The sequence below is a fragment of the Notolabrus celidotus genome, chromosome 13 (assembly GCF_009762535.1).
Source record: "Notolabrus celidotus isolate fNotCel1 chromosome 13, fNotCel1.pri, whole genome shotgun sequence".
In the NCBI taxonomy this organism is placed as follows: Eukaryota; Metazoa; Chordata; class Actinopteri; order Labriformes; family Labridae; genus Notolabrus; species Notolabrus celidotus.
Window position 1 is genome coordinate 20,266,277 of NC_048284.1, and position 23,166 is coordinate 20,289,442.

The 23,166-nt window shown below is 40.3% G+C and overlaps 1 protein-coding gene across 6 annotated transcripts in view; it reads left to right on the forward strand.

The window, feature by feature from the left end:
- Positions 1-9,365, forward strand: part of LOC117824472 (A-kinase anchor protein 7-like) — a 60,423-nt gene extending 51,058 nt beyond the window's left edge. For 4 of the 6 annotated variants that reach the window (XM_034699958.1, XM_034699959.1, XM_034699960.1 and 1 more), the window contains exon 11: positions 6,494-9,365. In XM_034699958.1, coding sequence (XP_034555849.1) covers positions 6,494-6,714 — 221 coding nt within the window. In that variant the 3' untranslated portion in view covers positions 6,715-9,365. The remainder of the gene's footprint in view (positions 1-6,493) is intronic. The other 2 variants (XM_034699963.1, XM_034699961.1) reach the window with 1 other exon arrangement.
- The last annotated feature ends 13,801 nt before the right edge of the window (positions 9,366-23,166 follow it).

A 23,166-nucleotide genomic window follows, 5' to 3' on the forward strand; every position in this document is an offset into this window, starting at 1 on the left:
ACCCCACCTTCCCACTGCAGTTTCCTTTAACGGGGAAGTCTGAGACTCAGGTTTAGAGCTAGTTTCCTCAGGTATTTGATCAAATAAAGAGGAGGGAGAAGTCAAATGGCCTGCAAGTTAAAACATCTTTGATATATGATCAAAATCAAGGGGCGTTGAAACCCCCCCCCTCTGATCTCTGTAGAGTTGGAAACATGCAAGGGTTTTCTTTCAGAGATCAATACAGTATTACATTAATGTCTTCTCTATAAGAAACTCTATCCAGAAGCTTGTGTCTGCAGACAAAAGTGCTTTCAATGCAAACATGCTACTTGGGGATATTTGCTTTGCACATGTTTTACTATTTGCATACTAGGATGTAAGACATTCCTGTTTATTCTGCATTAACTTACTCCACCACATGACAAGAGGTGTGTAAATAAACTTGAGATCATACAAACAGAGTTGATGACGTTAGCAGCCGTTACAGAGCTTACACCTCCTCTTTTGGGAAACCACATTGCAACAAGATACTGTACGACAGACTTCAACCAGATCCGTGTCTGGTCTGTCTCCGATCCACCGCAGTTCAACTCCGTGCTCTCTCATCCGTCAATACTCACTGGTCGCAGCACTGAATAGGACCGCCGGACAGCTGGAGTCATGTGACCAAGGTTTTTCCGCGGTAATTACTGAATCAACGATTCTCAGACTCCTCTCCTCATCCATGTTTCCTTAGCCGGCCTCTGTAAACCTCTGACCTGTTGACTCCATGCCTGGCCCTGCTCATCATGACGGTTTGTTGTTGTAGTTAAGTGAAATACAATTTGGCAATAACACAGTGTTTTATTCTGAAAATCAACTGGATGTTTAAATACATTTTTTTTTGGTTGTCTGACTTCCTGTCCCGCTCGATCTTCTCTGTTGAGATTTATGTGTCGTGCTCCAGCATCCGGCATAAATATAAGTCGTATCTGATCCGGAGGGCTCGGGCGTGCCTGATCAGAGACACAGCCAGAACGCAACAGAGTGGATCCAGTGGAAGTTAACACATTGACTTGAATAGAAACCTATCAGATCCAGTGCTGTGACAGATCGGAGACAGACCAGAAACGTGTGCAAAGTTAAAATTAGGGTGTGAGTGATATGGGAATTCGCTGGATTGGAAAAAGTTCCTTTCTAGGAGGGTGTTTCACTGAAGTTACCCCGATATGACCATGTAAAGGTACTCAGAGCTTCCTTTAGAAAAACATGATTGTTTATTTTTTTAAATGCTTGACATTATGGTACATTTTGACATTTTGTGTAAATCCATTATATACAACATGACCAAATTCTTGTGTTTACAATTTTCAAATGTTCCTTCCGTACCCCAGCCTCTTTCATCTACCTTAAAGTGTATGGCAACAGCTACAAGAGTTAGTAGGAGCTAAGAAGTTCTGAAGGCAGTGATTGTTTCCACAACCCTCCTAATACTTCCATTAGAATATCTACCACAGATAACCTGAACACTTATTAAAACAAGGAAGAAAAGCAAAGATCATTGTTTAAGTAATTCTGAAATGACCTGATACAGCCGGAGGCACTAGTTTTGGTTGAATCAGCTGATGCCGAAACGGCTGACATTCCTGGAGTTTCACATAACAGTGTCATAAAAAAGGTAGATGTGGAACATATCAAGCTGCAAGCCTGAGGGTAAAAATACCTCATGGGACAATGGTCAGGCTGCAGGTAATCAAATATCATGAGTCCATCTGCAGCATAGCTTCTCAGAAAGCAGAACTCTGTACACCATGATGGCCCACAACAAAAAACATGTTTATCTTAAAGCAGCTAAAGTGAAGCTGATGTGAGCACATGGTAAAATAATTGGCCAACTGAAGAGTGTACATATGCTGGCTGGTCTGACGATTCTGCTGTCTGTTTGTCATGCTGTTAGCAGCAGGCTGAATCTTTGGCATAAATAACACAAATCCATGAATCCATCATGCGTGTGTCAACAGTGCAAGCTGTGCTCTGATGGTGAAGTAATACAGCTTATTCCTGCAGTGGCCTGTATAGGAGAAGATCTTCACACATCAACACAGAGAGGATAAGAGACGGGGGGTAGCACAGTAAAGCATTACCAAACATCAATCATAGAAAGCAACACTGTAGCAGGAAGTTATCATGAGCGGAGATACCTGCAGAGATATTACATCTCGTTAAATCTATGTCTGGTTGGAGTCTACCTTGGTGATGTTAAATCCAGTTGCACATGTAATACTATCAAGAGAAGTCTGAATCTATTTATAACCTTTGAAGTGGAATTTCTTGAAAACTGCAGGTGGTACCATGTTTGTTGAAATCTGAGAGTTGTTACAGGATTCATTTCAGTTTGTATACAGCTTTCTCTTTAGTGCTTTAGAGTTTGTCTTCATGTTGCTGTGTTCTTACCACTTCACCACTTGAAAACAGAGCATAAAGGGAACATCGCTTCCTGTGTTTAACCCATAGACTGTATAAAATATGGACGTAGTATCCGTGACGTCACCCATCTGTTTCTGAAGCGCTGTTTTGAGGCCAATTGTCGTTGGCAGCCATATTGCTGCTTTCGAGCGATTGTGACATTAAGAGGCGGGCTTTGAGCCTCCTAGCCAATGGCTACAGTGTTCCTGCCTGTCAATCAAGTCAGCTGTGCCTCTCATTGGAAGACTCATAATCTCAATATCTTCAAAATTGCCTCTTTAGAAAAAAAATCTCACCCCCTGTACAGTGTGTGCTGATTGAGAAATGAGCTATCCAGACTACACTCGTCTTTTGTACCAGGCTGTAAACATGTTTATTTCTGCTGTAAAGATCAGCTTTTTAGAATTGGTGTGTATGTGGTTTTCTGGTACTTACGAAGCCAGCCTCAAGCAGATCCTCGATGAACTGCAGTTTTTAGCACTTCCACATTGGACTCATATTTTTAGAGCGGAGGTTGCCGAGTAGTTCTACTTAGGGATATTTCGGATGACTCATTTCCGTGGCAATTAAACAGAAATTGAAATCCAGACTAGAGGATTCATCTAAAGGTACGAGAACATTCAAATAAAATAATAAATAACATTTAGAATAGTAGATTGCCTCTGAAATATGGCCTTTCGTGACACTTTACATTCTTTACATTCATAATTACTTCAACGGACGAGTAATTCTGGCACTGACTGGTTCAGTCGACTAACCACTCATGCCTAGTTCTATTTTACAGCCACATCAAAATAGTTTGTTGCATAGTCCTCTGGTCATTGACACCTACCAGTAGAAATGTAGAACAGTATAAAACTCGTGATGCTTACCTTGTATATTCTTGATCATGACTTCTTACTCCTCCTGAAGGGGAAGTTGTCCTTCAGAAAGTTCCAAGGCACACTGTGTGCCTTTCAGCCTTCTGAATTGTAAATGGACTGTGTTTGTATAGAGCTTTCTCTAGTCTTCTGACCACTCAAAGTGCTTTTACACTACATGTCACCACAGTCATATACTGATGGCAGAGGCTGCTATGCTGAGTCAATCAGTGTTAACTATTTCCATTCACATACCTCGGGCACAGCCAACGGGGGCAGTTTGGGGTTAAATGTCCTGCCAAAGCACACTTTGGCATGTTTGAGGGCCCGATTTCCTCTCACTCTCTCCAAAAGTAATAGGGAAATGTATAATGACTTGGTTTTAGTAAGAAATCTACTGTCAAATAGAAAAAGGAAATCATACACTACACTATATAGATGCAATTTTGCCCTCAACAAACCTTTACCGTCCCTATTCACAGCCTCACTCCTACTGAGCTTTCTCTCCCTCTACAATAAATAATAGAGCATCCCTGCTGTAAAATATAAACAAACCGATGGGCCTTCTGGGATTTTGTGATGGAGAACATTAGCCTGGGGATTTCACTCCTGGCCTTGGTAATCAAATGTTTTTCAACCAGGGCAGTAATCTTTGTGTGTGTGTGCGTGTGTGTGTGTGTGTGTGTGTGTGTGTGTGTGCGTGTGCGTGTGCGTGCGCGTGTGCGTGTGCGTGTGATTGTCAGTCAGACTGTATGGTTGAGTGAATCTCTATTGAACTCTCTCTCTATGTCTCTCTGAACGGCTCATGGCAGACTGTCCATCTCTCAGCCTGTCCGCCTAACTGTCTCCCCAGATGAAGTATTGACTGTCTCTGCACATCTTACCTTTTTTGTAATAGCTGGCTTTATGGCCGTCTGTCTGTCTGTCTGCATCCTCTTGTGTCCTCCTCTCTTTTTTTTACTGCCATGTTGTCTGTAGCAAAAGCAGAGCCAACAGTGTAGTGAAGGGATTCTCTCTTAAATGAGTTCTCCTTTCATTCACTCCAGGAGGCAGATAGAATTCAAAATCCATGTCAGTAATAAGAGCTGAGAAATAATTGTTGACTTCATCTGCTATTATTAGCTCTGTCACATCTTGGCTATTGTCTGCACATCCAATCTTTTGTTGTTAGACTTCTCTGAGGAGTGAATGAATTCTCATTTAATTATGTCAGATTAATAGTTATTTTCTATTCTGTTCCCAACTGAAATGAGATTATCTAATCAACTATTGTATCAGATGAAAAGACACCCAAACAGTGCAGCAGGCTGAGTTATAATCAATCAAATGTGTATTTTAGTTGAAGTTAAATATATATAGGATTATATAATGTCATACATTGTCACTCCTGTCACATAATTTGGCGTAGGCCAAAACAAGGGGCTTCAAATATGTAGATTCAAGTTGCATGATTTATCACAATCTCACCATTGGGATACATACCTTTAAAAAAAAACACATTGTGAAAGTCTGAATTAATTGCAAAGATATTTTATGTAAACAATGACTGCTTTCTCACTTTAACCCTCGGGATGGAGGCCCGGGCTTAAAGGCCTTGCTTTCAAACCAAGATGCAGTTAGATGAAGCTAAGCTATCTGTTAGCTACCATCAGATGAATTGGTGCTTATTTAGTGGTGAAGAAATGCTTTGGGATTTATTTTTGGATACAGACAGGTTACGTCGCAAACACATTTATTGTGGAAAGCTTAACAGCAGATAGACGTGTCATTTACAGCCAATAAGTATTCATTAGTTGTTGTTTATGTATGACACTTCATAGTGACATCCCAACATTAAACAGTGTTACCACACCTCATAATTTGTTCGTATCGTTCAGGCCTAATGTAGATACTAATGTAGATATTTTCAATGATATGACACGTAACAAAATGAATACATCTTCTCAAAGCTTAAGGCTGCACCAATCATCAATGCTGCATTAACAATGTATAAAAACATCAATGTGCAGTATGGTTGTTAAGGTGTGAAATCTCACCCTCCCATTCTGAAGTTCCCCTCAACTGTAGTCAGCCCCTTATGGCCCTTTTCCACTGGCCCATCTTAGCCTTACTCTACTCGACTTGACTAGACTCTACTCAGTTTGTGTTGCGTTTCCACGGTCGCGGTACCTTGTGTCAGATACCAGTTTTTTCGTACCTGCTCTGCTCTGGTTCCAAGCAGGCTGAGCCGATACTAAAAGGTGACATTGACGGACTCCCGGCCACTAATTGGTCAGAGAATGTCGTCACCGAAGAGTCATGAGCTTGACGCCCAACACAAGACTCAAACCTACCATTTTTTAAACGACATCAGTACTCTTTCGCTCTTCTTTTGCTTTCCTTTCTCGCTCGGCCTGCGACAAAAAAGCTACAGACCAAGCAGCAAGTACACCGTTGCCTCCATGTCCTCCGTAGTTTGTGATTGTTGTGTTTGTGTCGCGTTCAAATTGGCATGAACGCAGTTTCGCACAGCTGTGTTATGACGACCCCACCCACAATGAGTCGGTACTCGGGCTGGTGGAAAAGGTTCCCAAACCGAGTAGAGTCGAGTCGAGTGGAGTCAAGTCGAGTCGAGTAGGGCTGGAACTGTGTAGTGGAAAGGGGGCATTAGTGGGGATTTCGAATAATCGCTGAATAGATGTGGCGACTATCGAAGAGTGTTTTGGCTTGAAATGCCCATCCCTACCTACTAAACCTGTCTAGGATTCAATTGAAGACTGACAAAGTTAGCAACCACAAGCTACTTTCATTGAATGTAGGAGCATTTAGCAGCTTAAAAGCTAAATAGGTGCCTCTGGAGTTGGTGGAGACCAAAAACAGAGCTAAAACAGAGTGAAAGTTTGACTTGCACTTCTCAGGTGGATAAAAACAACACTTAGAAATGAATGCCAGTGTAGCTCCATTTTGCCAGAGGTGTAGATTGGTAGCTGTTTTCAAACTTAATTGCCTGATTAACTTTCATAGTTTTGTTTTTAGCCTCTGCATCACAGGGGTCTAAAAGAAACTTTATCACTACGTAAAGTTGTCTCTGTGGTAATCCTATAATTTCAGTGGTCCTCTCAATAATTCAGTTGTAGTATAAGGGATCAAGTATGTGTTTTTTTATGTTTGATAATGTAAATAAACATATTAATATGTGTTCTTTTTGTTGTTCCTATTTCACCCAGGTGGGCGTCGCCGGTCTGAACCTGATGAGGCAGAGCTTCTGAGGGTCAGCAGGCGATTGGTCGAGGATGCTGTCAATCGCGCCTTACAACAGTACAAACAGGAAGCTCTCCAAAATGGGGGCGGGCCAAATGCCACGGCAGTTCAGCCCTCTGGAAACACCGAGGAAACTGACACAAAGACGGACACTACCGCAAACTCCACCACGGACAACAGGAAGTGACATCATCGGACTGAGGAACAGAGACTTTAAAAAGCAACTGCCCAGAAAACATCAGCCAGGCCTGGCAGACCGGGAGAAGGGTCAGTAAGCCCTGAGCACTCAAAGCCTGAACCAGCACAACATGTCAGCCCAGTTTGGTGACCAGCCAACCTAGTGAGCTCGTCATGCTAGCTGCCTGCCCAACTGAACTAGCCTAAGACAGCGCTAGGGAAATGTAGCTCAGGTTCAGTGCTATGTGACTGACCCAACAGGCCAGCTAGCTAAGCATGCTAGCTAACTCACTGACTCCATTGTCCTACATCTGATGACAAGGATTTCATCCCTCCATTTTTTACTCAGCTGTGGGTCCAAATACATGATGAGCACTCCTGCAGAGACACACAAGCACACCTAGGGTTCCCTTTGACCTGTCACCCACTAACTGCCCCTTTAGAATAAGAGAAATCTTTTTTTTTTTAATGGTTTACCATTTCTTCAGAAAAATGTGTGCTGTCTTCATTAAGAGTTATGCATGTTTTCATCTTGTGGAGGAGGATATGTTAGAGACATGCTTGATTCACAGAGTATGAATTGAAATGACTGGATTCTTCAAAATATGGTTGGAAACACAGGAGGTCAGCAAATTTAGTTTCCCTTTTCCAAGTCTGGCTTCTAAGCACTTTAAAGATTTCTTTCCTGAAATTTAACTTAAAGTTCCAGCATTTAATTTCACTTTTTACATAAGATGTCAGCCTGAATAATAAACTTAAATTATGTCTTCATTCTATAACAGTGACCCCAGCTCTACTTGAAGTATTATGTATATTACAGCTGTATGACTGAAGTGTGTCCAGCAGGGGAAGCGCTGAGACAATCATTAAGTTAAGGTCATTCAGAAAGCTTTCCTTTCACATTTTGAAACTAATCTAAACCCTTCCGTTTGATCCATAAAACACTATGGCAGCAAAATGCTGTTACCACATTAATGAGTTGACACTAACAGCACAAAAGAAGCCAAGTGAATTGAAGATTAAACCACTCTGTAACTCTGCCACAATACACTAAACGCTGCCAAGAACGCATTTTAATCCATTAATGCCAAAACCTCCTTGAACAACCTGAGTGATAGGCTACTACTCTTAGACACAGGCGTTCAAATACTACTCAGCTTACTGCCTCATAATATATTATTTTATATTGTGTTGTTTTATTTTCATGATTTATGATCCGTTTTCTTCTGTGAGATGAGTTTGAAGCAGCAGCAGCAGCAGCAGCACAGTGTGAACATGATTTACTCTGTTTTTCTTTTAAATCCATTCATAACTCGCTGGGTCTGGACTGCAGCCCGCCCGATTTGTTAGAGGCTCAGTGATATATTGGAAGCATTAGAGCTAATCTGAGGGGCTTTTATTTTGTAGTATTGTGCATGTAAGAGCAGTCATTCAGATGTTGAAGTCATAAAGGGTTGGCTCAAACGATCCCTGCTGTTAGCACAAAGTCCTCCAGCTCTTTAGTTGTCTTCCACTCATTTATTTAATATTCTTTGTGTAACCTTGAAAAAGAAATTGGCTTTCCCTGCTCTGCATTTGACCCCACAGCTCCTGAATCCACTGCGGATACACACCCTGGAATTTATATGACATATAGGAAGCCTTCTTTAAAACTTGAGTTTTTCAATTAGCAGCAACTGTTTTCTGAAGGAGATCGGTTTAAGCCCTGACAATATATTTTATCCTCTTTAGCTATCGTTTATAATGCTTTTGTTAAATAAGAGAAATAACTTTGATTTTGAAAAGAAGACAAAGAGCTCTCGGCTTGCTTTTAAAGGTGGGAAAAGCACAACATTTTGATGAACGATTTTTGAACTGTCTTTGGTTTTCCTTTTTGAAGAGCAGATGAAGATGAATACATGCTGTTAAATCAAACAACCTCTCTTCAAAGTGGCCTTATGTCACTGATACCAATTGATGTTTTGTTTTGTTGTCTGTGTACTTTTGGTGACAATGCAAAGGTTTGTACTTGACGCTGGCTCATTTTACTGAGATTTGCCAAAGTCTCTAAAAACTGTCAACCTGTAGCTAAAAAGCTGGATTCTTGAGTTCAATGTCTAAATCGTCCACCTTAAAACACAATTTTGTGTTATTTCTGTCACAACATGAGGTCTGCTTCTTCTACTGCGAACAGGTGTGAGCTGGGAAACGTGCCCTCATTCCTGTGAAATCCACTTAAGTCCTGTCACTGCAGGCTCATTGAAACGTCAGTAACGTAGGTGAATTCTGTCTTACGGTGGACTTTGAACGTTTTTGTTTTGATCTTTTATTGTCACCGGATCCTTAATCTCCTTAAACCCCCTTTAATACACAAGTTGTCCTGTTGGCCTGTATGATGGGTCTGTTCATTTGTCTCTGAGCGTGTGTGTTTGTGTGTGCCTGCGTGTAAGAGAGAGAGAGAGACAGTTTGATGTTTGATCAGTGGTTCCCCAGAGAATTTCTTGTCTCTACCAATCATGGTGTCTGGGAGCTGTTTGTGTGTCTGTGTGAGTGCATCCGTCCAAATTTGTCTTTCCATTTGTCTGTGTGTATGCCTGACTGCGTGTGTGTTGTTTGTACTGTGTTGTATATACTGTTCTGCCATGTTTGAACAATAAAACAGGATATGAGATACAAAACCAATATCCTTTTTCTTGTCTTGATTTCAGTCTGGGTGTTCATGTTTGTCCACAGTAGTCAATGAATGTGTGCTCTATCTTACCCGTTTATGTAAAGACACAAATCATTAATGGATAGCCACTAGGGATTGGCATTTCAAGCCTAAATACTATTTGATAATCACTGGCATTTATTCTTAACTATTACAAAATGATTCGTAATTGAGCTCTCCGACAGCAGGTTTGAAACGTCAAATTGAGACAACAGCGACTAACTGTCTCAACCTTTATGCCCGTGTTTCTGTGACACAGCAGCATGACGTGTATGTTTATATTTTACAGCCATGGTCAGTCTCTGCAATTTTCTCAGTTTCTGAATCTCACAGCACTACACAGTACACACATATTCCCAGCGACTGACGCTAATGTTTTTCTTCTTATTTTGCTTTTTAATGCAGTTGACATTATTCTCCTCTTGTTTGGCACTTAATGCTGTTAGCAAATAACTTCAAGACACTCTTTAGCCAGCGTCTGGCGAGAATACCATACGACTAACACCAGTGAAATGATGAAAAATTGTACTTTTAAAATGAAATAATATTCACATTAACTTTTCGGTTTTCAATAAGTGAACCCATGAAATGGCAATTGGGGATGAGAGCTACCTCGCCCGGAAGAGGGGGACCGGGGCACCCCCCTGGAGCCAGACCTGGGGGGGGGGAGCTGGATGGCGAGCATCTGGTGGCCGGGCTCTCGCCCATGAAGCCTGGTCGGGCTCAGCCCGAAAAAATAACATGGAGCCGCCACCCTGTGGGCCCACCACTCGCAGGGGTAGGCATGGGGGTTGGGTGCGTAGGAGGCCGGGTGGCGGTCCGGGTAGGAGGCCTGGGCGTGCTGATCTCCGGTGGCATAGACTGGCTGTTGGGACGTGGAACGTTACCTCGCTGGCGGGGAAGGAGCCGGAGTTAGTGCGGGAGGTGGAGCGATACCAGCTAGATATAGTTGGGCTTACCTCCTTGCACTGCTCTGGTTCTGGAACCAAACTCCTGGAGAGGGGCTGGACTCTCTCCTATTCCGGAGTTGTTCAGGGGGAGAGGCGCCGGCCGGGTGTGGGGATACTCACAAGCCCCCGGCTGAGCGCCTCGATATTGGAGTTTTCCCCGGGGGGCGAGAGGGTCGCCTCCCTGCGACTTAAGGTTGCGGGGAGGAAGGCTCTGACTGTTGTTTGTGCATATGCACCGAATGGCAGTTCGGAGTACCCAGCCTTCTTGGAGTCTCTTGATGGGGTTCTGGAAGGGATCCTGGATGGGGACTCCATTGTTCTCCTGGGGGACTTCAACGCCCACGTGGGCGATGACGGAGACACCTGGAGAGGGGTGGTTGGGAGGAACGGCCTGCCCGATCTGAACCCGAGTGGTGTTCTGTTGTTGGACTTCTGTGCTAGGCATGGACTGTCCATAACGAATACCATGTTCGAGCATAGGGTGGTTCACAAGTGTACCTGGTACCAGACCACCAGAGGCCAAAGATCGATGATTGACTTTGTAGTCGTATCACCGGATCTATGGCCGCATGTTTTGGACACTCGGGTGAAGAGAGGTGCAGAGCTGTCAACTGATCACCACCTGGTGGTGAGTTGGATCAGAGGGCGGCGGAGGCTGCCTGACAGACCTGGTAAACCCAAACGAATAGTGCGGGTGAACTGGGAACGTCTGGCGGAGACCTTCAGCTGTCAGACTGAAGAAGGAGGCCTTTCGGGTCTGGCTGCCGGGGAGAGGGATGTCTGGGTCAATTTGCTTGGACTGCTACCCCCGCGACCTGACCCCGGATAAGCGGAAGAAAATGGATGGATGGATGGATGGCTCCTAAGACAGTAAAATGTGTTTGTGTAGTTCTGTTTGTCTCAGTGGTTTAGTCGTACCTGTATATCGTGTGTCTCCACGGTTGAACGTGGAGCAAACACAGAGCAAATTTCACTCAGATCAGGCAGTTCATTTAGAGGTGGTAAAGATGGCTATAATTCTCCACCTGAGCACCCATGTGCATATCTTCAGTCCGTGTTAGAGGTTTTTGAAATGAAGAATGATACGTATCGTTTGAAATTTTCTCCCTGTTTCCCACTCTGCCCAAACGTACAAACATTCACTGTCCAACATGAGAAAGTGTGTTAAGCTACATAACATTTGTTTCATTACAGATGGACATTTCAAACTAAGTTGTCTGTTCTTGGAGTAACTTAGTTTCTGTTTTTATTCCATGGTATCGTTTTTAGAGATTTCAAGTAATGGTTTCTAAATAAACAGAATGTAACAGAATTTACTCCTATGTAGTCTTGACTGCATAGGAGTAAAATGAATACTTTGAATACTTGGGTATTTTTAAAAGCAAGCACTTCAGTACTTTAACTCAAGTAATAATTTGACTGAACAACTTTCACTTGCATCGGAGTAATATTTGACCTGGAGGATCTATACTTTGACTTAAGTAATGAAGACGTGTACTTTGTCCACCCCTGACTATGAGTAAACTTAGCCGTGAATTAAGTGGACAGTATATAAAAGAAGTACTTAAAATCTGAGTGGTTGAAGAGTTAAAGTTTTAATTTAACACAATAAACAGCACCATAAGGCCAACATCAGAGTGCACATTCTGAATATTTTCCATTTTGTAAAGTGATCTACAGTGGCCCTAAAGGACAAAACACGACAAATCACAACACAAAACGACATGAAGTTTTAACGGTTAAGGTAAGTTTCTGTGGTAACAAGGACTGTTGCTGATTGGACAAACATTCTATACAGAAGGAAATTCTTCGAACACCTTTGGCTCCATGCAAACAGAAAAAAGTAAACAGGTTAAAAAATATTAGGATGTACAGTACATCCAGTATCACCTCATGTGTATGCTTCAAAATGTTCTCTGATAATGATAGTGTGTTTATCCAATCAGCGATGATTCATGTTGCCAACTAAAGACTAATGTTGTGTTTTTCAGATTTGTTGTTGAATTTTCCAATTTGTCTTATCATTAATACACACAGGGAGGGGGTGTGGCTGCAGCCAATCACGATTGTTAAATTAAATAATGATTCTTAATACATCCAAAAACACCATTAAAAAAACATTGTGACATTTCTGTTTTATAACAGGTTTTCCAGTCTTTGCATTGATACCAAATGATGCATAATTCATTTTAGAGTAAATGATTTTTCTTTTTGTTCATTGAGAATCAAGCTTTACAAACAGATAAAGGCTCACCCCCCATTTAGTGCGCCCACACTGCTCCTCTTATTTAATTAGCCTGATTATATCTCCTCTCAGGACCACGTTTGAAAGTCCACTGTGTCCCCTTGATTGATGTATACCTACCTTTACCTGGAAAACCTCCACAGCCGTTTCTAACTGATAAGGAAAACTCAAACCTTGAGCCATGTTTACGCATTCAGTGTGAACTATCTGCAGGAAGTCAGCAGGTTAGAATTAACCTATAGCATCAGTAGAAGAACATGTTGGAGTCAAAGTGGATTACGCTGATTGATTTAAATGTTACCAGCATCAGAAATCACCTGATGAAACCTGAAATATTTTATAAGGTATTTGAATCCAATACATTATTTAGAATGAATGAATGAAAAGAACACACAGCAAATATGCTGATATGATATGGCAACCACTAAAACAACTCAAAGAAGAGCTTATTTCAGGTTATTTACCAGTGCTGAAAGAGAGGGAAAAGTTAGTACAAAGTAAGAAAAATGTCAGCATTTGTTTTATTAACATCAAATATTTCAATGTAAAATACCTTTTTGGACACACTCACTCACACACACACACACACACACACACACACACACACACACATACACACACACACACACACACACACACACACACACACACACACACACACACACACACACACACACACACACACACACACACAATGTTAGCTGTAATTCTTCTGTTACAGCTAACAGTAACTGTTGTACAAAAATATCTCCCTCAAGGTTTTTTTAGCAGGGGTGGAAAAAGTAGCTACTAAAATGTTACATAAGTAGAAGTTAAAATATCAGTCTGGAAACCTACTCAAGTAAGAGTACTCAGTTCTTTATTTAAAATGTACTTGAGGTACTGAGTACTAATAACTTACTTTTAAGCTGGGGGTGAGAGTAAGGCAGTGTTGAAAGAAAGTTATGACCACAAAATTATGTAAAAGCATTACTGTTTGAGTTAACAGGAGACCAATAATGTGTGAAGGGATATTTTTTGACACAACCCCTATCCAGGTTGAAGTTATTTGACATTTTGTTGACTCTCTTTTTTGGTATTGCACTTTGTACAGTAGACAGTCCTACATCAAGGCATGTCCTGTTGTGCAAAGAGTTTACCAAATATTGTCCAGCTTTCATGATGGCTCACACTGATGAAAATCAGTATGTGACTCACTGTCTACCTCATAATGGTTGGAAAGTGGTGTTTCGCTGATAAGCTATTGACCTAGGATGGACAAACCTGTGAATCTATTTTCACCTTTAATTCCTTATTGTGCTTTCAGCATGAGCGTCCATGTTCTTCTCCTCTGCTGCATGTTAGATGGTAGACATCAGCCAATCAGCTAGAAGTTGATGAAAAGCTTGTATCCTTACTTGCTTTCCCCTTTTCTTACTCCAACATATGTAATGTAAAGTGCCATGAAACATACTTTAAAAGTAAGCTACTGGACATGCACACTTATGAGTAGGCTGTGCAGGTCCTTTAAAGGCCTCTGACAACAAAACATTACTAAATTAATGAAAGACTTGTCAAGAGTTTCCACTGTGGGTTATTAGCTTTTTATGAAATTGAAATCAAGGACAGAGTTGTATAAAGATCCCTTGACAGGAGTCTTCATTTCTTAAAGGAGGTGAGTTAGTGATCCTTGTGCATGGTGTCATCTCCAGGTCATGTCATGATCCCTCATGAGCAGCAGGTAGGCAAAATGTGAATAATGCTCAAGTGATAGATTTTCACATCTAAAAGTACAAAAAAATATGAAAGAAAACAAGCAATTTGACAGAATCGATGCAGCAAAGCCAAGCAGCACAACAACAACCAATTTCATCAACGTCAGACATAATGAGACATTTGACCAACAATAATGGGCTTCCTCTTTCCCTCTGCTGACATTTCGCAGGTGCAAAGCAGAAGTCAGCCTCATCATACCTGGTGCACAAGCAGAACTGAGACTCAAATTTTGGCCGTAATGTGAATACAGACATACACACACACACACACACAGAGTATATATATGACAGTGAAGAGACTGTTTTACAAGTTGTCTTCAGCTTTCTTACAACTAAGATCATGTTTTTACAAGTGGTGTGTAACAGGGTTGTCAGGGTGTTACCGGTGTGAATCCCTGCCAGCTCTTTACTTTCACAGCTTCTCTCATAATGTGAGAATCTACTGTTCACACAGAGTATTATCTGAGAAAGTGATACTGTGATGAAGTCCCTGCCTGACCTGTGAACAATAAAATACACTGACGGGTGCATATTAAGTGATTGAGCAGATAGTTGGTAACTATTACCACCAGACGTAAGGGCCGCTCAGGGCACCTTTACACTAACCTGTCCAGGTTGATTTGTATTGGGTATTGGAATTTGCTCTCCAGCCATCGCCCATCAACAGATCTCTCCAGATTATATTGCAGTGTGCAGCTTCAAACATAAAAATGGTGTCTGAGCTCATCCCAAAGACTACTGAAACTCTACAGGAACTTTTACAAACTTTTCAAAAACTTTCAGGTAGACTTTGAGGAACTCGGAAGAATTTTCCCTGAAGCTTTTTCACAGTTCTCAGGAACTTTCTGGAAATTCCAGGGAAAATTTTCATTAACTCTAGGCAATTCATCTGGAACCATTTTGCAGAAACTTTCAAGGAACTCTGTACTTCAAGGATTTCCCCTCGGACAACTGCTTGTAACCCTTCTCAGGTAATCACTGGATTGGAGCATTATTAACCAGGTAATCCTCGATTAGTATTTGCTATTTTCCCTTCCTATATCTATTCATAATAATATTAAGGCATGCTCTTTCTCTTCATCCCCTCTTTCCCTTTTTCCTGGTCAAGGCAGATGGCCGTCTATCATTTGTCTGGTTCAGCTCGAGGTTTCTGCCTGTTAAAAGGAAGTTTGTCCTTGCTGCTGTAACTTGGTAAATACTGCAAGGTGCAATGCTCATGGTGGATTATGATGAGATCAGCCTGTCTGTTAGATGGGACTGGATCTTATCCTGTCTTGATGTTTGGTCTTTTTTAATAATTTAACATAGAGTATGGTCTAGATCTGTATGTTTGTAAAAGCTTCTTGAGATAACATTTGTTGTAATTTGGTGCTATTTAAATAAAGATTGATTGATTAATTGACCGATCTGACAAAGTAATCGGCTGCATGTTGCAATCATGTACTCTAAAGATTTTATTATTATTTATTTATTTTTGATAACTTTGTTTATTGGAAGCAGTTTCACAGGTAGCAAAGGAACAGTTAAATGTGGTACAGAGGACTTCCATTCTTCCTATTTTTTCCCTCTTTTTTCACTCCCACAAACCGATCCCACTTGTACTTCAAAAAATAATATGTAGACAATACAGAATACATACAACAATTACACAAATAAGGAAAATAAGGAATTCAGACCCAAATGTAAAAATAGATAAATAATAATATAAAAACCTTGAAGAAAGAAATTAAATAAATGAAATGAAAAAAGAAAGCGGGGGGGGGGGGGGGGGGGGGGCGCTAGGTCATCACAATCAGGCAGGAAAGTCAAAGATTCAATATGATTTAAGAGAGGGCTCCAAGTCTTTTTGAATGAGTTTGAGGAACCATTGAGGGAAAACCTGAGCTTTTCAAGTCTAATAGACAGTAACTACTCTTTCACCCATCTGTTATGAGACGGAGGTTGAGGGTGTTTCCATTTGAGGAGTATAAGTCGTCTGGCCAAGGGCGAGGGTGGCAAAGGCAAGAACAGTCTGCATGACTTTAGACGTAACAGGCTGCAGGGGGGCGCCAACCAAGCCAACAGAGGATCAGGAGGGAAATTTGTATTATATGCTGTGCTAAGCGTTTGAAGTAGTTTGGACCAGAATGTGGCAAGCCTGGGACATAACCAGAACATATGAGAATGGTCAGCTGGGGATTGTTTGCACCTATTACATGAGTTATTTTTGAAAATAATAATAATAAAAATCCAGAATCTTTGTCATGAGTCTTAGAATAAAAAGCTTAGTCACTCTGCATAGGATTTAGAGTTCCCCAGACATCCATTATTCCAATTTCTTTAGCAGCTCTTCTAGGTAATCTAGCAGCAGTTTCTGAGTGATGTTTTTATCTTTCACCCAGGGAATCCACATTAGCATTCATAACAAGTTGAAAACCCACTGCAATTATTGGAACTCCTCGACTTTGGGAGACTATTATGTCCCCCATTTTTCAAATTAAATCCGGCCCTTCTTTGAGGGTTATACACGTCTATAAAAAAGATATCATTATATTATCGAGTTTTCCAATCACGTTAACAAATCTCCCTTCTGCGCCAGAAGACATTGTTTCTACTTACATAGTACAACACACATTCACAAGTTCACCACACTACTACATTACCTCGGCTTGTGAACACAGCGATACCACAGTTATGCTCTGAAATACAAAATATCCTCCCCCCTCTTCTGTCCCTTTTTTACCCTTTTCTCTGTCTATTTTAGTCCCAGCTCATACCATCTGCTTTTCTGAACACATTCATTTGCGAGAAAGTGTGTGTGAGCATACACTGAAGGCTCTTTAAGTGTGTGTGACCAGATTACTTTTTTATCACCTTTTTTTTTCACCAGGGAGAGCCAAATCTGCACAAAACACACATAAATACATAACCACACACACACATACACACACATACATACAGTTAGTACAATAGAGAGCAAAAATAGAAACTGTCTCGCTTCGGCTGTGGGCTGAAAACGGGCAATTATCACAATAAACATTTAGAGAAAATGAAGGCCAGGCAGAGGTATGGAGAGAGATCAAGGGGGGGGAGAGAGAGAGAGAGAGAGAGAGAGAGAGCACAGTTCATTTCTGTAAAGATAGTCTGCTGCAAGGTGACACTGACATGACTGGAATATGAACAAGCTAAACCCCCCTGCTGTTGCTCACCCACATACAGATACACAGAGTATATTAAGAAGAGGGATGCGCTTGCTCTCTCTCTCTCTCTCTCTCTCTCTCTCTCTCTCTCTCTCTCTCTCTCTCTCTCTCTCTCTCTCTCTCTCATTCAATGAGGACGGTGCACATTATAGTTCTCTCTTTTAACGGCGGCAGCCACAATATTTTCAGCTGTACAAACGTGTTTACTTGGCTGATACAATTCAAATACAAGGAACTGAGAGATACTGTCGTTTTGTAGTTATGTATCATTCTTAAACTAGACCAAAAACATTGAAAACCCAAAAACTCAAACTTAAACTCAAGCAATGATGCCATTTTTTGTGCTCAGTAGTGATGGGAAGTTCAGCTCTTTTCAGAGAGCCGGCTCTTTTGACTCGGCTCCCAAAGAAGAGCCGGCTCTTTTGACTCGGCTCCCAAAGAAGAGCCGGCTCTTTCGACTCCCGAACAGCTCTTAATTTAGGATCTTTTGTAGCTGTATATTTTACCTTAACCCTTTGACGCCAAGCATATCATATTTGAAACATCTGTTTTTGAGACCTCTACATCATCAGTGTGATATATTTCATCCTAAAAAAACCTGATGTATACAATCAGAGACATGCAGTGCACGGGTAATCCACCAGGTGTGAGTGATTCATGCACCAGAAGGACGTCACTTGAGACATCCAAAATGTCAGCTGTGGATCAGAGGCCCACTCGAGGTCTTTCAGGGATATTTTTGACAATTTTGAAAAAGTTTGGATGAAAAAAACTTTCAAATTGTTCCTGCAACTTCAAGAGGAATAGTTACAGGATTGATTCAGTGTAAAACTAATTAATATTTCATGACTTAATTTATAGTCAAACTTGAAAATGTGTGTATCATATTGATACAGCAGGTATTTATTTGCAGGCTTGTCAATCATGATTTTATTAAATTTCATACATTATGCATTCCATAAAGCAACATACAGTCTTTCTATTATTGAAGAACATGTTTAAATGACATAATTAGGTATATTTAGAGTGGAAATTGAGATATTTATAACATATATTGTATTTTTATATATGCAACCTGCTGTATCATGATGGTTGATGACTGGTTGAATGTTACAACGGCTCCCTAGTAAATACTTGTCTTCTGCTCATTGAATTCCACTAAAAACTGAAGAATTCAAAGAATAAATACACAATAAATGTGTTTTTTTTTTTGCTCCAAAATATGTATGAACTGTTGTGTTATATGGAAAAAAAAATCATTTCTATGTTTGAAATTAATTTTGGAAAAATGTGAAGGAAACTCAAAGTTTAAAAGGCTAAAAAATTGTGTTTTTATATGTTTTCGTTTGTTTAAAAAAAAAAAAACTTCAAGCAATAAATTTGCACCAAAGTGCCTGATGTATGAAATATGATACAAATTAAAACTCATATATGAAAATGCTATTTAATTTCTTTTTTTTTAATTTGTCAGAAAGTCCAATAAACACTAAATTTTCAAAGAATTAGAATTTTCTGACAATGATTTGATGGTTCAGGCTTCACAGGGTTAACTTTGCAAAAACGAATGGTTTGTGTGTTGAAAACCCTTTTACGTACAGTGTTTTTATGAGAAGCCTTATAATTCCCCAATTTTGTGCATTTATTCTGTTACAAAACCATTTTTACTTTTGTTTAGTATTTTAATCAAACTTTTTTATTTCACAAATTAACGAATATCTGCAAATATATCCACAGAACAGAACCAGAACCAAACTCAAGTAAACAGAACCAGAACCAAACTCAAGTAAACACAACCAGAACCAAACTCAAGCAAACACAACCAGAACCAAACTCAAGTAAACAGAACCAGAACCAAACTGGAGCAAACATTATTAATGTCCTCAGGTTGGCATTGAGAAAAATCAGATGCCTCATCTTGGATGGGCTGATCTGATTTCTCCTCTCAGTGAGTATTTGCCCTGTCTTCGTGAAGACTCTCTCAGAAGGAACACATGTCGCCACGATACACAGCCTCCCCTCCATCACCTGTATCCTATATCCTCACATGATTGGCCGCATGACCACCATGCTGACCAATCAAAGCAAAGTTCTGCTGTGAGCAGAGCTGGGGCTGAACACTGTGAGAGCTAAGCAGCGAAAGGAAAAAACTGGGAGCCTCTCTCTCTCGATGCGAGCCAGCTCTTCTGATTCACTATAAAGCATCGGCTCTCAGAGCCGCAGCTTTTGATCATGACACATCACAGTACATTTAGAATGACATGAGTCAGCTAATTATGCTTCAATAAGCCTACTATCATACAGATTGTGGGTACCTAATCTGCATATCATCTAAGTATTTCTATTTTAAGCTTACTCTGTACCTTCATTTGTACTACGTATATCAGAGGAACTGCAACACATGTATTACTGATTTATGCAACATGAACAGAGTGTTAGTGGATTATTAGCTTGAATTAGTACAAAGAGTGGAAGCAGAAGGGAAAACATTTGACAGGTTAGCTTAAATAATCAACCATTCTTTTTTAGTTTTGCTATTTACAGTGTAAATAAGAAAGAAAATATATAAAAATACTAATAAAAGGTGTTGGTTTGCAGATTCATTCATTTGTACATCATGCTAGCTGCTCCTCTCTGCCTCCAACTTCAGGCTAAAGTTAACCAGCTGCCAGTCATAGCTACAAACTTAGCATGCAAACTTGATAGTGGTATCGGCTGTCAGCACTAAGCCCTCTCTTTCTTATAATAAAGATGGAAAACACATTTTTCAAATATTTCAATACATTGTCTCCATTTTGATGGAACCTTGAGTAGCAACCAAGTCCAGTAGTTACTAGAAAAAAACCCCAATATCTTTAAATTTGCTGTTTTATTTTTTACAGAATCCTCTTCACTTCTTGCATAAATGAGTGACACGTGTCATGGCACACCACACCCCCTTGATTATCTGATCATTTGCGCTAAATTCATTCAGCCCATTGACTTTGAACAATGGATGAGATGAGTGTAAAGTTACAGACTGTAGAGATGCTATTTGTGAAAGGGATCAGCTTGAATGAGGTTGATTATTTACTTTCACATTTTCTTCTGTGTCATTGGAGAAAATGGAAGTTGAGACTGTTGAATTCATCGTCTAAACAATGTTCAAATAACACAAAAGGACCCATGTCAAAATCCTGAGTTCATGGTTCTTGGTTTCAAAAAAAGGACTGGCTGACTGCATGCGTGGCTAAGGATTCACTTTGTTTCCCATGCTTGCTTTTTGGAGGAGTCACAGCTGATACGCAACGAGGAATTTTGGATTTTAAACATTTATCTGACAAAAACAGAAAGCATGGATTCAGCACAACTCACATTGAAAAGAGCACAAAGCAATCTATGTGGGCAAATTTAGCATCAACTATTGACTTTACAAGGGTCACTACATCACTGTACAGACAACAAGCAGGTAAAGAAAAACAGGCATTCACTGTCAAGGACAAGAGAGAATACTTAAGACAGTTTCACTACAGAGAAACACATCTCTCTGTAGTGTTGTAGTGTTGTTCTGTAACTTTGTGTCTCACGTGTAGAGTGGCCCTGAAGTGCAAAACACAACAACATTTCACAAAACAAGACGACATTACAGGAAACACAACAAAATTTGAGTAAACATAACATTTCACAAAACACAACAACATTTCAAAACACACAACATTTCACAAAACAGAAAGGGCCTTATACTACCACAATAAAAAAACACCTTTCTTAAAAGTAACTTAAGTTTTCATCATAAATGGGAAAAGTAATATGAATGAAAATGTTGCCTCTGACGCAAAGAAACATCATAAAAGGGTACATTTCACTTCTGAAGTGAGATATCATCATATCATCAAATCAGAATCAGAATAATTCAAACATGTATTGTAACACTACCAGGACTCATTCTGCTGTATAATGTGCACTGTCACTTTTAACACTTCAAGTAGATGTTGCTAATACCATCCTAACTTCTATCGTTCATTGTGGTTCCTTGATAGCATATTACAAGAATGTGTTACTAGAGCGTTTCTTAGGGGAATAATCATCTTCACAACCTGCAGCTGTGATGAACAACTCTGTCACCTCACATGCTGTACGGCTACTGTCAACAAGGGACTGAAGAACTGTGATAACACTTTCTAATCACCTCATAAAGCCATTTTCTCTTGGAGTGATATTATAAACATTTGTTATCAAATGGGTCTATAAAACAACGCACTGATTTAAGGTTCATTGGTAAAGGTTTAGAGGTTATTTGTGGCTAAATATACATACAATGTGATTTTGCACTTCGGTTTTGGATATGTAAAAGCTAAAAATCCTTAGCAAATCACAGTTTTGTTGTGTTGTGACTCTTGAGGTCCAGCTGGTCAGATTTTCACTCAGTGCGGCCGTGTAATCAGCTCATCATCCATCGGACTTAGTGAACAAACACAAATAAAACACACCAGCCGTCCATTACTCTTACACTCCGATAAAGGAGGCTTTAAAAAGCAAGATGAGAAATACAAAGTGCATACATGTAGGCAATAACAAGCAGCTCTGGTTTAAATGAATTGAATTTCCATCCGGCAAGGAAATGTGTATTTTAAAACAGGTTGCTTGATTAAATCTGTGAGCATGTTGGCTGTTGTTTTAAACTACTGTGGAGGACTTGGTGATGCTCCAGATAGTTGTTTCACACTGGAGGTTTCAGGGATTGTTTTCCATTTGAGCAGTCTTTGCAAGGCTTTTCTTTAGGACGCAGGAGGTATAATCCATTTTGATTGACATGTTTTTGTGTGTGCCAAGCAGTGTGTGAGGTTTATTGATTTGGAGTGAATGAAAAGATATAGAGCTGCGTGCTTTGGTTCTGCAGTTACAATAGTTTTTCATTCTTTCTTTTCTTTGTTTACTCAGCAGGATATTAAAACATAGGACCAGGTCCGTTCATTTTAAAACTACTGAAGCATTTTATCAGACTGCACTGAGATGCTTCCCTAACTCATCTAAATATATGACCTTTTCTTTCATTTGTGCCATTCTTTGTTTTCCAGCAACAACAATGCAAGCTACTTTAATTTGTAATGGCTCTTAATGGTGTTGTTTAGTTGTGCACCCTTTCCAACTTATCCCTTCCAATAGTTCCTGTCACTGTTAAACAAAAACATTAGACATGACCAACAAAAAGGATCAGCTAATCAGATGGCAAGAGGTGTTTTCAGAACAAAAAGCCTCATATACCAATTATATACAAAACCACACTGTAACAAAACACTGCTGTCATCATGCACGCAACAGTCTACGATTGGTGTCCCAGTGTGTGATTTCACATTGTGGTGCAGAATTGCACAAGCAAGTGAACACACCGTGAAAGCTCCCCATACACACACTTAGACATGGACCCACACACAGCCCTGAATCGGCCTGCCTGCCTGCTCCAGTGTTCCTGTCTCACCTCTATAACATTTTTGTTACAACCTCTAATGCTGGTACATTGGTGGGACGACTTGATCCTACCATCACGTCTGTGAGACACTCATATTGTTTTTTGTGCTTGTAGTGGTTCATGTTCATTTTATGTTTGTACACTTACATCTGGACCAATGAGTGTTTCCAAAGGTTCTTCCTGCACTGTAAGCTACAAA